Below are 15,464 nucleotides of genomic sequence, written 5' to 3'. Positions count from 1 at the left end.
CCCTAGTGGGGACATGAGGGAAAACAGAAGAGTACAGATTGTGTCTAGCCTTTTTGACCACAACTGGCTGATTCTTCAAGTTTGAGGTTTAAGTTGGGACATGTGATAAGGGCTTTAGTTGTACCATGTAGCCCCAACTGGACTTGGCATTCTTCCTGGTCCTTCATGGTGGTTTTCTTAAGGAGAATGAGTGATCCTGGAAATCTTTTCAGTTACATGCTGTGCATAACTGTGTGTTACAGCACAATGTACACTCTGGCAAAGAATCAGATGATCAGGTGCTATACCATCTGTTGTGCCAGGTGTAATCTAGCTGTGCCAGTTTTCAGCTGGACCCAAGTTAGAATGCTGTAGAGTTTCTACAACAGATAGAATGGTAACTTGTCATTTGGGTGTCATTGAAAATGTATTTTATCACTGAAATGAAAAACTGCAGGTGTCTGATAAAATAAGTCCATTATAGATATCAGTGGCTACTTAGAATATGAAATATAAGCAAATAATCATTTACTGAGGTCTCTACTTACCTTTTTATGTGGCAATTCTGCTAGTAATATTTTTCTGCCAATCGTGTAATTTTAATTTAGAAAATTAATTGTATAGTTGTTAATAAAAGTTTTATTAGAACTGATGATTGAAGGAAGCTAACATGATTGGAAATAGAAATGCTAATAACCATATCCATTAATGTTAAGCTTCGTAAGCCATCCTGAATAAAAATATAAATGACTACTCATTCTTCACTTTTAACTTGTCCTATTCTGTTTTTTATTTTTAATTAATTACCTTTGCAAATGACACTATAATCTTTTTTTTTTTAAAGCACCACGTTTTTATCTCTCCTCTTTAAAATTCTTTGGATTTCCCTTTGGATCACTGTCATAGCCTGTTTAGGCTGCCTTAACAATACCACCGCCTGGGTAGCTCATAAGCCACAGGTCTGGAGACTCCTGGGAAGTCCAAGATCAAGGTGCCAGCATGATCACCTTTGCTGAGGGCCCTCTTCTGGTTTCAAACTTCTCTGTTGTGTCCTCAAATGATGGAAGAGGCTAAGGATCTTCCTCATGATTTAAGCAAATCCCCACCTCCCGCCACCCCCGCCATACCATTACCTTTGGAGGTTAGGATTTCAGCACCTGAATTTGGAGGAGACGCAAACATTCAGACCATAGAAATCACCATATGTGGCTGACCTCAAGTCTATTTCTAGCCATGGCGTCTTTTTAGTTTATTCCTGAATATGCCACTGCTGCTGAATTTTATGTTTGAGTATCCTCATGTGACCTTCAAATATAAAACTAATCTCTTCATCTGCCTCTTTTTTCCTCAGAACTTTCCACAAAACCAACAATGTCTTTTCCTTTTCTCTCAGATTAGATGCCTCCCAGGCATTTTTGACTCCTTTCTGTTCCTTTCCAGTGTTGTGCTGGCCAAACTATGCACTGCCCATTGTTCTTTTCAAAAGAAACATTCCTTCCTTCCTAATTATTCTCACCGTCCCCAACCTGGCTTGTCACATCTCATACTTGGGTTACTCCTTCAGTCCTCAGCTTCTGGTCTCCTCTCATCAAGCCATGTGTTGGCCAGATGAATTTCCCTGGAGCCTGGCTTTGGTTATATCTTCCTCATGCTCAGAAACCTTTAGGATTGCTCCCTGTTCTCAGTAAAAGTGAATCCAAACTTAGCCTGGCTTTAACAAGCTCCCTTTCCAACTGTTTACCTTATGAAACTACTTTTCTAGCCAACAGTTTGACTAAGGGTTTCCTGATTCCCCTTCCCTTCTGTAGTCTCTGTGCCCACGCTCTGGGGTCACTCTTGTAGGTCCCTCATCCCTTCCTCCCCATCCATCTATCTATCCCCACCTTTGATGCCTGATGAAGTCTTGACAATCCCCCCCCCTCCCCCCGCCCTGCCCCAGGGCTCTAATCTCCCCTTCCTCCAATTAACTCCACTGGGACTTGCTGTCTACACAGGCACTTTCATAATTTGACTTCTTCAAGTTGATGACCTTTCTTCTAATTGTGATAAGTTCAACTGCTTTCCCTTTCTTTAATTTGTAGGTAGTTGTATGTCCAGCTAGACTGCAGGTGTCTACAGGGTAAGAGTCTTTGCCTTACCTGTATGATGTCTAAGACCTAATACCCACTCACGTGCAAACTCTGTGAAGGCAGGAATCTCGTCAGTTTTGCCCACTGACCAATCTCTAATATTGAGAAAAGAACCAGGGTAAGGGTAGGTGCGTACTAAATAGTTGTTAGATAAGTTGGAGGTGTTCAGTGAATGTTTGATTTGATTTTAGGTTAGTCGCACCAGTTGTGTTGAAAGCTAACATCTATTTACTCGAAGAGACAATTGTAGTGAAAATAAAGTGCATGCTCTTTATAGCCAGGATCTGTTCAACTGGGCTTGATGACTCCTTCTAAAAGGCTTGTGTTTTCCTGCAGATATTAATGAATGCCAGCTACAGGGCGTGTGCCCTAATGGTGAGTGTTTGAATACCATGGGCAGCTATAGATGTACCTGCAAAATGGGATTTGGCCCGGATCCTACCTTTTCAAGTTGTGTTCGTAAGTAATGATCACTTTTTATTCCTATTTTGGATCTTTTTTTTTTTTTTTTTTTTTTTTTAAGGAGGGGGGCTATCCAGAAGAAGATAAATATACTCATTGGTCAGCTGAATATTGTAAACATGCAGGAAAATCTCATTAAAAATGACAGTGAGGAGGAGGCGGATCTGATATGCTAACGTCTATGTTTTAGAACTTTCTCCAAAATAAATTTTTATTGCAATCAGGAAAATATAACAGCTAAAAATCAATGTAGAGGACAAGCACACTGAGAAAACAAACTTTGATGAACCAGTTATTTAAAATTTTCATACCTGAAAGGTGAAAACAGTTTTGTCCTTCATGAGCATTTTCAGCATTATTTAGACTGTGTTAAACTTTGTCCCAGCTTCTGTCTTTAATTAATCCAAATTCTGAGTCACTGGTGTTGGATTTAATGAGGTTTCACCGTATTTGCTTCATTGGAAGAGTCTGGGAAATAGTTATGAAGGCCCTGCATTTCAGATTTTCTATTCAGTTCCTATTTCAAAGATTCTTCTCTGTTGTCCTCAAAAACCACCAAAATGTGTCCCCAGAGTTAGACTGTTTGCCTTCCAAATGTTGTCTCTAAGCTTCTCTCTTGTGCCTGGCAAGGATAAAAATTACTCATTAAACCACATGTTCCAATATTGATAGAGAAAATATAGTTTTTCTAAAGAAACTCTCTTACCACAAAACCTAATCCAATGTAATCACTACAGATCACCTTATGCATTTAGGATGGATGCATTTACATGTAAAGTTCTCAAGTGCAAATTTTTTAAGGTTATCTTATTTTTTTGTTTTTAAGGTAACCTTACTTTTTAAAGAACTAATGTCCCTTATTACAAAGTAGGTGAATACTGCACATTTTTTAAAAGCTGTATCCAATTAAAGTTTAAGCATTTTATTTGTTTATTTATTTAGTTATGAGCGAGACACTATGGGTGGGGGACAGGTGCAGAAGGAGAGAGAGAAAGAGAGGGAGGGAGAAAGAAAGAAAGAGAGAAAGAGAAAGCAAAAAAGAAAGGAAGGAAGGAAGGAAAGAAGAAAGGAAGAAGAAAGAAAATCCCAAGCAGACTCTGCACTGAGCCGGGGCTTGATCCCATGACCCTGGGTCATGACCTGAGTTGAAATCAAGAGTCAGACACTCAACTGACTGAGCCAAGTGTCCCCGAAGTTTAAACATTTTAAATTACTGCATGGCAGAAAATAGGATAATTTTAAGAGCATTCTGTATTTCTGTCCTGCTAGGTTTTTGTTGTTACTACCTGTTTTTTAATGTGGCTTTTGTATATGTTAAGCTGCATCCTTCTGACCTCCACTGTTAACTTGGAATTTGGTCAAGACATGTTCTTGATGGACAGTATCATCTGTTCTTTTTAATTGTGCACCTCTCCCTGAGACACATAGATACGATGAAATATGGGCAAATGTAGTAAAGTAAAAATGACAGTCTCATTCATTACTTTCAGAATTCTGAGAGTTCATTGAGTCTTCTGGATAATTGTTACTAATCACTACTATTTTCTTTTAAAAAGTGTCAAATGCAGATTAGGAAATTTCACACGTAAGTTCCTTCTTCTGTATTCTTTCACAGACAGTTCTGATCACGAAGCAGACACTTAATTACAGGGCTTTTTTGGTGAGTGGTAAAATTAGACTGTAAGATGATGTTTCATACAAGGTACATTTGAAAACTAATGCAGGGATCTGGAAATTTCAGGCCAAAACTCACATTGTTGACAATATCCAGATAATTTAGGGATCATTTCTGGCTGATTTGAATTACATGAGTAAATATTTTAAATAGTTTCATAATTTTAAGTGTAAAAGATTTTACAGAGTTTGGATATAGAATTTGCTTTGAATGTTTGTTTTTTTTTCCTCTTAATTTAACTTGTAGTCTGGTTAAAATTACCAGACTGAAGATTGAAGATTAGGTGAAGTTGGAAAACTGGTCGCAAAGTGTTTTATTAAATTTTGACTAGATCTGATGTCTAGAGTTAAGGGCAGATGTCCAGGTTTTAATAAGATTGTAGAAATCTGCCAATGAGATTTTTGAAACACTTACACATTTCCTTAGCATTTATTTTCCCTGTCATTGCCCCAATAATACTGAACTTATTAAACAACCATCCATTCTTATTTGAAAAATAAATAATTCAATTTTATGGTTCAGCTACAACAGCTGAAATGATAAGTATTAAGAGAGGTTTGTTGCTGGTTAAATGCTCCAGTTTAGAGTTTGAAGTTAAAACCTGGGCTCTACACCAGCATTGAATGGGCAGATTTATTTCCCTATTCTCTGGATTTACCACATGTAACCTCACAGATGTGTGGGGTTCCTCAGGATTTGTGACTTGGGTCAGTCCAGCCTGATTGGTTTGTGAACTATATTTTGAAGAAATCGGTGGGGGAAGTCTGAAGACCATTGAAAAGAATCAGGAAAGAAGGTGATGTTTACAGTGTAAGGGGAAAAATATTGAGGAGATGGTGGTGCCCTTAATAGTAATGGGGAGATAGCAGGAAGAGACTGGGGCTCACACGTATGTTTACATGCACACACACATATACACGCACACACCAGACACACAAAGGCACCAAGCAAAGCCGTTGCTTAATGTTTGGAATGTATGTTTTTGAGAGGTATTATAAAAACAGCTGTGGATAGAGCAGGCCAAGCACAAGGAAGAGATTGACCACATTTGCTCAGGCAGCGTGAACTTTGGGCCTATCCAGGCTGTCAAAGCTGTGGCTGACTCTGTGAGCGCAAAGGAAGGCACTTGGCCATGGCCAGGGTTTGCCCCCCCTGTTCTCCAATGCACTGAAGTGAACACCCTCAGATTTCCTTGATTCTGGCCTAAGGTTGCAACCGTCTCGCTTTTCCTCCTTGCCTGCTCTCTGTCCTCGCCTCAGCAAAGCTCACAGGAGGAGAGCCAGTGGGCCTGGCTTCTGCTGCCTCAGACCTCTGTGTCTGTGCCTTAGGCTGCTACAGCAGCATTCTTCGGACCTCCTCCTCTCTAGGGATGGGGAAAGGTGAAATTTCAGGATTTGTCAGAGCAAATCCAAGAAAAGTATAATAACCTTTGCAGTATAGTAAGCTTCCTGACTTGCTCAGCTGCAATTTTCTTGGGAATTCAGGAGCTGCGGGATGAGATCTGTGGTGGGTATGCCCCATAGGTTTAATAGAAAAATACCCAGATGAAAGAACTCTGAGCCCGGATATTTGCTGTTTGATAGTATTTTTGCCCCATGGCCTTGATGCCAATACACAGAAACGGAGGGTTGGAGAGAGATGCTCAGATGAAGCCACATTCCTTCTAAAAGCCGGTCATGTTTATGCCCATGATATCTTTTTACTTCCCCAACATCTTAATGAGGGATGTATTATTCTCATTTTACATATTAGGTAATTGAAGCCACGAGAGTTTACGTAACTTCTGAAGATCCTACAGCTAGTAAGGGACTCTTGAGATTTAACACTGGGTTTTGGGCCTCTAAGCACCCAAACCTAGTTCTAGATCAGGGTGGGCAAGCCATAGCCCATGGGCCAAATGTGTTCCACTGTTTGTTTTGGTAATTAAAGTTTTATTGGAACACAGCCATGCCCATTCATTTACGTACTGTCTAATGTTGCTTTCATGTGGTGATGGCAGAGTTGGGAAGTTGGAGCAGAGCCAGTAGGGCCCACAGGGTCGAAAGTGTTTATTATTTTGCCTTTTGCACAAGGAGTTTGCTTATTCTTGGGCTGTATCAACACTGTCTAAGAGAACTTTCTGTGATGATGGGGAATGTTCTGTATCTGTGCCGTCTGGTATAGCAGATGCTAGTCACACGTGGCCAGTGTGACCAAAGAATTAAATTTTAAATTATAATTCATTTACATTTTATTGAAGTAGTGAGGCATTAATGTCTCAGACTGCGTAGTTCTAGATCATTGTTTTACACAGCTAATTGAGTAAATGACTGCTAGATCCCCTCCTTTCCCCTTGAAATGGCCTTTCCTTCCTGACTTAGTGGTTTTGGCCATGTGGCATTGTTTTCCAGGCAGTCGGGCTGGGAGCTTCTCTGCCAGTTTTGACTCTGTCCTCTCCTTTGGTCTCCAAGAAAGTTGTTAATCTTTATAATCTTTGTAATCTTTTCTTCTTTTTTTTTTTTTCTTTTTTCTTTTTTTAAGTTTATTTTGAGAGAGAGAGGGTAAGGGAGAGAGCACGCAGGGAAGGGACAGAGAGAAAGGGAAAAAGAAAATTCTTATACAGGCTCTGTGCTGTCATTGCAGAGCCCAGTGTAGGGCTCAACCCTGTGATCTGTGAGATCATGACCTGAGCCAAAAACAAGAGTCGGACACTTCCAACTGAGCCACCCAGGTGCCCCTGTCTTTTCTTTCCATCTCTTCTGTGGCCGTCCTAGCTCAGGTCTCTCCCTTCCCTCACTTAGTGATCTCGTACCACTGTGTCCTTGGGGTTAGACAAACATGTCTGTGCAAAGCGTTTGCCCCCACATGATAACAGTAACAACAAAAACCAAAAACCAGAGCAGTAATGTCAGCATCTTTATTGTGCACTTAAGTGCCAGGCACTGTGATGAACACTTGATACGGATTATAATACTATGATAGATAAAATACTTACCAGACGTCCGTGAGGTTTGTGTCGCTATTCTATTTTAGAAATAAAGAAATGGAGGCTCGGAGGGGTTAAGGATCTTGAGAAAAGTCACACAACCTTTAAGTGGTAGAGCCCACATTGGAAACTGGATCTTACTCCACAAGCCGAGCCTCTAATCAGGCAGAAGAAACCAGTCTGAATTGACAGGAGCAAGTCCTTTATTTAAGGAGAGCTGTTATTTAGTCTCACTTGCCACACTGTAGAATAGATGCTGTAACTCTGCCCTGTCTCTGGAATCATGGTTTCTTTTATTTTGGTTCTCCCAGAATTTAATAGCACATTTTCCCACAAGTGTGCCCAGTGGTTCCTATTTCAGCAAATTCATCTCTCAGACTCCTCATGACACTTTACCTGCCTCTCAGCCCTCGTCCTCTGTAGGGTTTTAAGCTTTAACGGGATGAAACTCTAACGTGAAATTTCATCCAAGAGACGAATGAGGATATCAGGGGTGTTGGGGGAGAGGGGGACAACCAATATACATGCCATCTTTCTGAGTCTTTTATATTTTTCAGCTTCCTCTAAGTGGCAGATTAGTTTATATCTGCTTTAGGATACTTACCATTCATCTGTGGAAGCATGTCTTTGAAAGTAGGATCAGAATTTATCGTATAGCCCTGTAATTAAGTTGCTTGGTATGCCACTGGGGAATCCAAGTGAGAGAACCGTACCATCTTTCTGTCACAGTGTGTTGTGTGACTTTCACCATCAGCCCTGGCTGTTTGGTGATGGTTGGTGACTAAGGTATGGGGCTGTATGTGTATATTACTTTTGAAGATTTCTAGATCTCTAGCTAAGAAAAAAAAGATACATCTTCCTGACTGATTGATGTGGCATTTCCAGTAGGTTTTACAGGCCTGAAGGGTTTCCATCTATTTGGAGTACCTGAGTTTTTTCACCTTTATCTTAGCAACCCATCTTGGAAAAATATAACCTGCAAAAAACACTGTTGGAGCGTGTCTGCGTTTTGGAACCTGTCGGCATGTTTGTTACTGCTACTCCGTACCCGTTCCCATACCCGTTTCCACTTATTCTTTAGAAATCTTTGGGCATTACCGATTTATTTTAGTGTAGCCTAAAACTTTATGACTCGAGAATATATGATCACGTGTACCATATATTAAAATAAATGTAGTATGTAATGAATTCTCCTTTATGATTAGTCTTCCAATCTGTAATGAAAGGGACTCAGCTGCGTAATTCAGAGCACACTGTCTATGGATTAATGCTGTCATGTAGACTAGAATGTGAAAATGCTAGCGATCTAACAAAATAAGTGGAATTGCCATATGAGAGATTGGAAATGATAAAAGAATGACAGGTAATCTAGGTGTTAAAATAGGAGTGGTTTGAAAAGGCATACTCTGTTAGAAATCTGAGGCATAAATGAACACTTTTTGGTCCATATAGTTGAAGATCAAAGAAAACTTGAATCATGGGAGCCTCAGTAAAATTGATGTATGGAAGCTGGGCCGTTTCTTGGTTTTCTTCCAGCTCTGAAGGAATAATTTTTTTTCATTAGTTTCTTATTCTTATATGTAGTTTGGATGAGCCAGAATGTCTAGTTAGAACATGGTCTGCACACCCATGTTCACTGACAATTGCTGCGATGACCATAAGCCAGTGATTTCTCTTACTTCCCTAACAACCCCCACTTGAAATGCTTTGGAAGCTGTCTGATGGGAGGACAAAAGTCTATAGATGATTTTTGGTGTGAAATGTTTAGAAAGAATTAGTTCACTGGACTTCTGTCTTTATACTCCAGATGATAAAATGCCTAAAGTTTGTGTGGTGTGTGTGTGTGTGTGTGTGTGTGTGTGTGTGTGTGTAGTGCAAGAGACCTCAACAACTATGAACTCACTTTGCTTAACAATGTCTTACAATTCATAGTCATGCACACCTAATAATCTCTAAAAAACCAAATTGTTGATGTGGAGTTTTACTTTAATTTGGCGGACAGGCATGGTAGTAGGTTCCTTCAGAGTAGAGTCCCTGGGGGACACCTGGGGGGCTTAGTCGGTTAAGCATCTCACTTTTGATTTCAGCTCAGGTCATGATCTCATGGTTGTGAGATCAAGTCCCACATCAGTCTCCATGCTGATAGTGGAGCCTGCTTGGGATTCTCTCTCTCCCACTGCCTCGCCTCCCCCACTCTCTCTGAAAATAAACTTCTCTAAAAAAGACATCCAGATGGCCAACAGGCACGTGAAAAGTTGCTCAGTGTCATTCCTCATCAGGAAATACATATCAAAACCAGCCTGAGATATCACCTCACGCCAGTTAGAGTGGCTAAAAAGAACAAATTAGGAGACTATAGATGGTAGAGAGGATGTGGAGAAACCGGAACCCTCTTGCACTGTTGGTGGGAATGCAAACTGGTGCAGCCACTCTGGAAAACAGTGTGGAGGTTCTCAAAAAATTAAAAATACATCTACTCTGGACCCAGCAATAGCACTGCTAGGAATTTACCCAAGGGATACAGGAGTGCTGATGCATAGGGGCACTTGTACCCCAATGTTTATAGCCGCACTTTCAACAATAGCCAAATTATGGAAAGAGCCTAAATGTCCATCAACTGACAAATGGATAAAGAAATTGTGGTTTATATACACAATAGAATACTACTTGGCAATGAGAAAGAATGAAATATGGCCTTTTGTCGCAATGTGGATGGAACTGGAGAGTGTTATGCTAAGTGAAATAAGTCATACAGAGAAAGATACCATATGTTTTCACTCTTATGTGGATCCTGAGAAACTTAACAGAAGACCACGGGAGGGGGGAAGGGGGAAAAAAAGTTACAGAGAGGGAAGGAGGCAAACCATAAGAGGCTTAAAAAAAACTGAGACTAAACTGAGGGTTGATGGAGGGTGGGAGGGAGGGGAAAGTGGGTGATGGGCATTGAGTAGGGCACCTGTTGGGATGAGCACTGGGTGTTGTATGGAAACCAATTTGACAATAAAATTTCATATTAAAAAGAAAAATAAATAAACATTAAAAAAAAGTAAAGTCCTTGGAGACTTTAGGGGAGACACTTTGAGGGTAACAAGGATGGCACCTAATCTGGTATTAACTACCCCAGAGGTGCGGGTGAGGTGGATACAAAGAAGTGAGTGTGGAGAAGTAAGTGGAAGGGAGTCCTTGTCACCATTAGCCAGCGTCATGGATTTGAGGAAACTCTCTGCCGTGTTCTGTATGGCCCTTGTTCCCAGGATCTAGAACTAACATTAACGCAATTAGTATTATAAGTAAGCCCTACCATGTGTAAACTAGGCTCCTGTGAGACGGCCTGACATTGTTTCTCTGAAAACATGTGTTGTAACTTTGAAATAATTTGGAGAGGAATTTTTTAGTAGAATCTCTTAGGAACTGATTATACTAGAACTATGACCTATAGGTGTATACATACACACACACACACACGATACATTGGTGATGTTCAGTCATTCTAGGGATTTATTATCCTTTTGGGGATGATAACCATATTTAAATTGCCTTTTATTTTGCTCTGTGGTCTTTTACCAGTCTTGCACAGACTCCAGAAAGTAAGTAGGAGAAGGGAGAGGAAAAGACTCATAGTTCTCCCTCTTAGCACTTTTTTAGTAACCTGGACAAAACTGGCCTTACTAGACTAAATTACTGTGTTAAGTTCTGAAGCTTCAGGAAGGTCTCCTCTGCTCCCCTCAGTCACCTGTTCCTATATTCCAATTCTCCAGTATTGCTATTTTTAAGTATCTTTACTTTGTTCATATCCTACCACTAAGCAATGTACAAATGCCCTTGAGAGAATGGAGATACCTACTTTTATTTTCAAAAGAGTGGCTGACATGTGCCTTGTGTCTACTCTGTACTAAAGGTTTATTAGCATATGATATTTCTAATCTGCACACTGAGCCTATCATCTATAAGTGAGGGTTATTGAAGCTCACCAGTGAATTAGGGTTCTTTCCAGAGAAACAGAACCAATAGGGCTGTGTGTGTGTGTGTGTGTGTGTGTGTGTGTGTGTATGCATGTGTGTATATAAAGAGAGCGATTTCAGAGGAATTGTTTCACATGATTTTGGAGACCAGCAAGTCCAAAATCTTCAGGGTAGGCTGGTAGACTGGAGACCAAAGGAAGAGTTAGTGTTATAGCTTGGTTCTGAAGATAGTCGCTGGCAAAATTCCTTCGTCTGGAGAGTTCAGTCTTTTTCCTCTTAAGACCTTCACCTGTTAGGATGAAGCCAACCACATTCTGGAGATAATCTGTTTTACTCAAAGTCTACCGACATAACTGTTAGTCTCATGTAAAACATACCTTCCCAGCAACTTTCAGACCTGTGTTTTGACTGAATACCTGCCTGCTGTGGCCTAGCTGAGCCAAAAGATCTGATTAACCATCACAACCCCAGTGACTTCTATAGGTTGTATTCCTGGCAAAAGATGCCATGAGAATCCAGGTCTGTCTGGCTCTAAAAACCTTTACTCTTTTCACTGTGCTGTAGTACCTTAATTTGATCAGGTTGTTTCTTACAGCATCTTAACAGAGATGTCAGTCCTTTTGGAATGATTGAAAATTGAGATCTGTGCAGGAGAGGAAGGTGATCTGGAAGCTCCAGGTGCTAGAGGAGTTAGTTAAAGGAAAGGTACATGGGAAAAACCTCATCTGGACAGGGATACAGTAGAGAAGAACTTCGGTTGGGATGAGGGAGGGATCAAAGGGAGGACAATCAAGCTTGGTCTGTTCAGCCCATTGACTTGGCCTGGAGCTGACTCTGAAGAACATACTCCATCCACATTTACATTAGAAAATGAACTTCTCGAAGGCAAGATTGCATCTTATCCTCATCTTTGCCTTCTGTGCTCACTTGAGTGTCTAGCTATTGGATTTGGGTTAATGCAGTTTGACCAATAAACTGAGTAGAAGATTCGGGAATAGGATTCAGGTATTGGATGATTATGGGCCGGTGTGCTTTTGCAGTGTTTTCTAAGGGACTGCACCCATCGTTGCCTTCTCTGGTGTGCTGTCTTGTGCAGAATGGCAGGTCAGAAGCTGCTCCCTGACTCTCATATGCTGTTGACTGGCTTACAGTGACACCTGATGAGGCCTCACAAGCTCTCCCTGCCCTCAAAGTGAGAAGGGCAACAGCTTTTTTCAGCATCAACTATGTTCAGTTCCTGATTTTCACAATGCCTGGCTGTTTGCCAGATTCTGCCCTAGAACTACCTCTGTTATGGCTAAATACAGGAAAACAAGTGATTTTGATAATAGTTACTTAGATTTAGTTGGGCAGCTGATTTTGGCCAAAGTGGTTTCTTTCTACTTCATGCACGCATACCTGATCTAATGCTTGCTAAATTGGAAAAAGGGACCAGATAGGAAGAGGGACACTCGGGGCCCTGATTCTAAAACTTGTTTGGTAAGCTGACTCTAAATCAGGAAAGGTGATGCCCTAAATCTACACAAATTTATTCTGAAATATGGTTTCTAATCCAGAACTTAAGGTTCAATTTACTGTGTCAAGAAAAGTCAATCTAGTCTTTGTCGTTTCTTGGGTGACATCAGGCCTTATCTCTCTGCTTCAGCGGATACCCCTGTGATCTCTGAAGAGAAAGGGCCCTGTTACCGACTTGTCAGTTCCGGAAGGCAGTGTATGCACCCTCTGTCTGTTCACCTCACCAAGCAGCTCTGCTGTTGTAGTGTGGGCAAAGCCTGGGGCCCACACTGTGAGAAATGTCCCCTTCCAGGCACAGGTAAGTCATGTCCATCTGTACGCTCATATTCCTTCCCAGCTGCGCAAGGACACAGGAGGACTTTGGCAACTTGCTTTATTTTTGGTTTCTGACTTTTAATTTAGTTTTTAATAATACGATGGGTTTTTATCAGTTTTGTACAAACCATGACCATAGAAGGTTGAATCAGTGGGAAAAAATGACATGCAAAGTGATTTTCCTGTTTCTTTGTAACATTAGACTTCCTTTTGAATGTTAAGAAAAGCCATTACTTTCTATCCTCATCTTCTCGGACCCAAAGTCTGCTGTTCAAAAGTACAAAGAGACCAGAGGCCCTGCTGGGCCATGCACTGTTGTAATGCCTGACCGCATATCACGTGCATGGAAATGAGACCTTGTACGGGTTGACTCACTTGCTCATTTATTGAACATGTGCTTGTCAGTTTCTCCAGTTGGAAATGGAGGGAATTATAACCATGATTGAATTTGTGCTCTGAGGATTAATAACTCAAGGGCAGATCCTGCCAGTGCACCTAGGAGTTTCTGAGTCAGAATATTAATAGAAATTGATTAATTCTTTATACTTTAGTTTGGTACATATTTGCCCAATATCCTGAAAGAGTAAGTATATTTCTCTCAGTGTCTTGCTTATGCCAAGGAATCCTCACCTTCTCAAGCAAGATCAAGTAGGATTAAATGGAAGAGAAAGAAACACACCCTGCAAATCCGGGCATGGTATTATCAAGGGAGAAATGGCACCTAGTTCATTGGCACATGGTGACCATAAAAAAAGTCTAGTCAAGTGCTTATTTGGCAAGATGCTTCCCACCTAGGGAAGTGGAGAAACTCTCACAGGACTATGTCTCAAAGCTGTTGCTTACACAGCAGCATACAGGGTTTAAATATAAATTTAAATCTCATGGTCCACCTTTGTTGGTGATTAGGATCGGAAAGAATTGGTAAGGCAGAGGATAGTATAATGTTGTTCATATTTTGATAGCCTGTATAATTTTAGACACCCACAAAATAGCCTAGTATTCTCCCTTTGGGATTTGAACTACTGATTATTATAAAATAATAATCCATGAAATAAACTGTCTTTGTAATTTATAGACCCATTTCTCTTCAAGTTCGGTTTTAATAGCTTTGCGACTCTTATATGAAGCGTAAATCAAGATGGTGAATAGAACACAGGGAGACTCTTCCATAACATCCAGCAACTAAATTTGAAAATAGCATTAAAGACAAACTTTTTGTACTTAACCAATTTTTGGTTAATTTGGTGATTTTCACAACATTTAGTTCATTAATACTGAAAATATTTGATCAGAAAACATGTCTTCTTCTGGAAACATCTGTTCTTTCAAGTAAGAATTGTATTTCATAGTTAAATTTAAGAATGAAGTTCTGCCATTTAATGTGTGATCCTTAGAAAAACAATGTTTTAGCAGACTTCAAGGAGTATTTTAGAGTTTCCTTTTTATTGAGAACTAATTTTAGGTCCAGAACATTCAATAGGAGATCTCTTGTTTAGTAGAAGTGAGAAATGACTGACTTTACTTTCAATTTGAAAAGTAGAAATATAAAAGTTGACCATAAGCTCCTTAGTGTCTGGGTTTGGTAACTTGCCTCCAACACCAACACCAAAGGGATTAGGTGGATTTTCCTCCTCAGGCCACACACTGCCTCGCCACCCCCGTCTTTCTCTTTTACTTATTCCTGGAGGTGATGCAGTGGAGGTTAGCAAATCCTATGTGCCCAGTCTAGCTTTTTTTTTTTTTTTTTTTTTTTGTCTGAGTAGACAAGACCACTTTCCTGGCAAGGATAGCAGTCCCAGAGCACAGAACATCGCCTTGTCCTCTGGATAATTAAGCCAGCTGGTCAAAGTCAGGCTGTTGCCCACTCGTCTCTTTTTTTGAAAATAACTCCATTTTCTGACTTGGCATGTTCTGTTGTTCTTGACTTCTGTCCATCATCTCTTTAGTGTGTTTTAACTTTGCTGGATTCCTTCTCACTATCCTGAGACTCACTGTTCAAAACCACTTCCCCTTTTCAGTCCTTCTTAACCAACCTCACCATATCAGCTGATATGCTCCATTCTGGCTGAGTCTGTAATTTGGAAACAAATTATGAAAGATTCCAGCGCCTCATTTCCCTGACTAGTGATATATTTTTCTTTTTTAACCTTCTTGCTAATCATCTAGCTTAGACATTACTGAGTTCCTTGTTAATAACTAATGAAATTACACCAAAGCAGGAGGAAAAGAAGAAAGCCTGGTTTTTGCCGATCTTACACACACACTCCATGATACATATATATAATATATATTAAAATCTTTGATACATAAAAATCTCCTGATATATCACATATGTGATATATGATACAGAAAATTACATATATAATAGGCATATATGATATCTCCTAATTAGTCGCTGATCTATATAATATATATAAATATATGCTTCCTATATGCTGTATATGCCATATATATATATATAT

The 15,464-nt window shown here is 40.1% G+C and overlaps 1 protein-coding gene across 13 annotated transcripts in view; it reads left to right on the top strand.

Moving 5' to 3' along the window:
* Nucleotides 1-15,464, top strand: part of LTBP1 (latent transforming growth factor beta binding protein 1) — a 403,075-nt gene that overhangs the window by 256,837 nt on the left and 130,774 nt on the right. For all 13 annotated transcript variants that reach the window (XM_043553208.1, XM_043553205.1, XM_043553212.1 and 10 more), the window contains 2 exons: nucleotides 2,445-2,567; nucleotides 12,818-12,985. In XM_043553208.1, coding sequence (XP_043409143.1) covers nucleotides 2,445-2,567; nucleotides 12,818-12,985 — 291 coding nt within the window. The remainder of the gene's footprint in view (nucleotides 1-2,444; nucleotides 2,568-12,817; nucleotides 12,986-15,464) is intronic.

This window comes from Prionailurus bengalensis, chromosome A3, assembly GCF_016509475.1.
Source record: "Prionailurus bengalensis isolate Pbe53 chromosome A3, Fcat_Pben_1.1_paternal_pri, whole genome shotgun sequence".
Classification (NCBI taxonomy): domain Eukaryota; kingdom Metazoa; phylum Chordata; class Mammalia; order Carnivora; family Felidae; genus Prionailurus; species Prionailurus bengalensis.
This window is presented reverse-complemented; position numbering and strand designations above follow the sequence as displayed.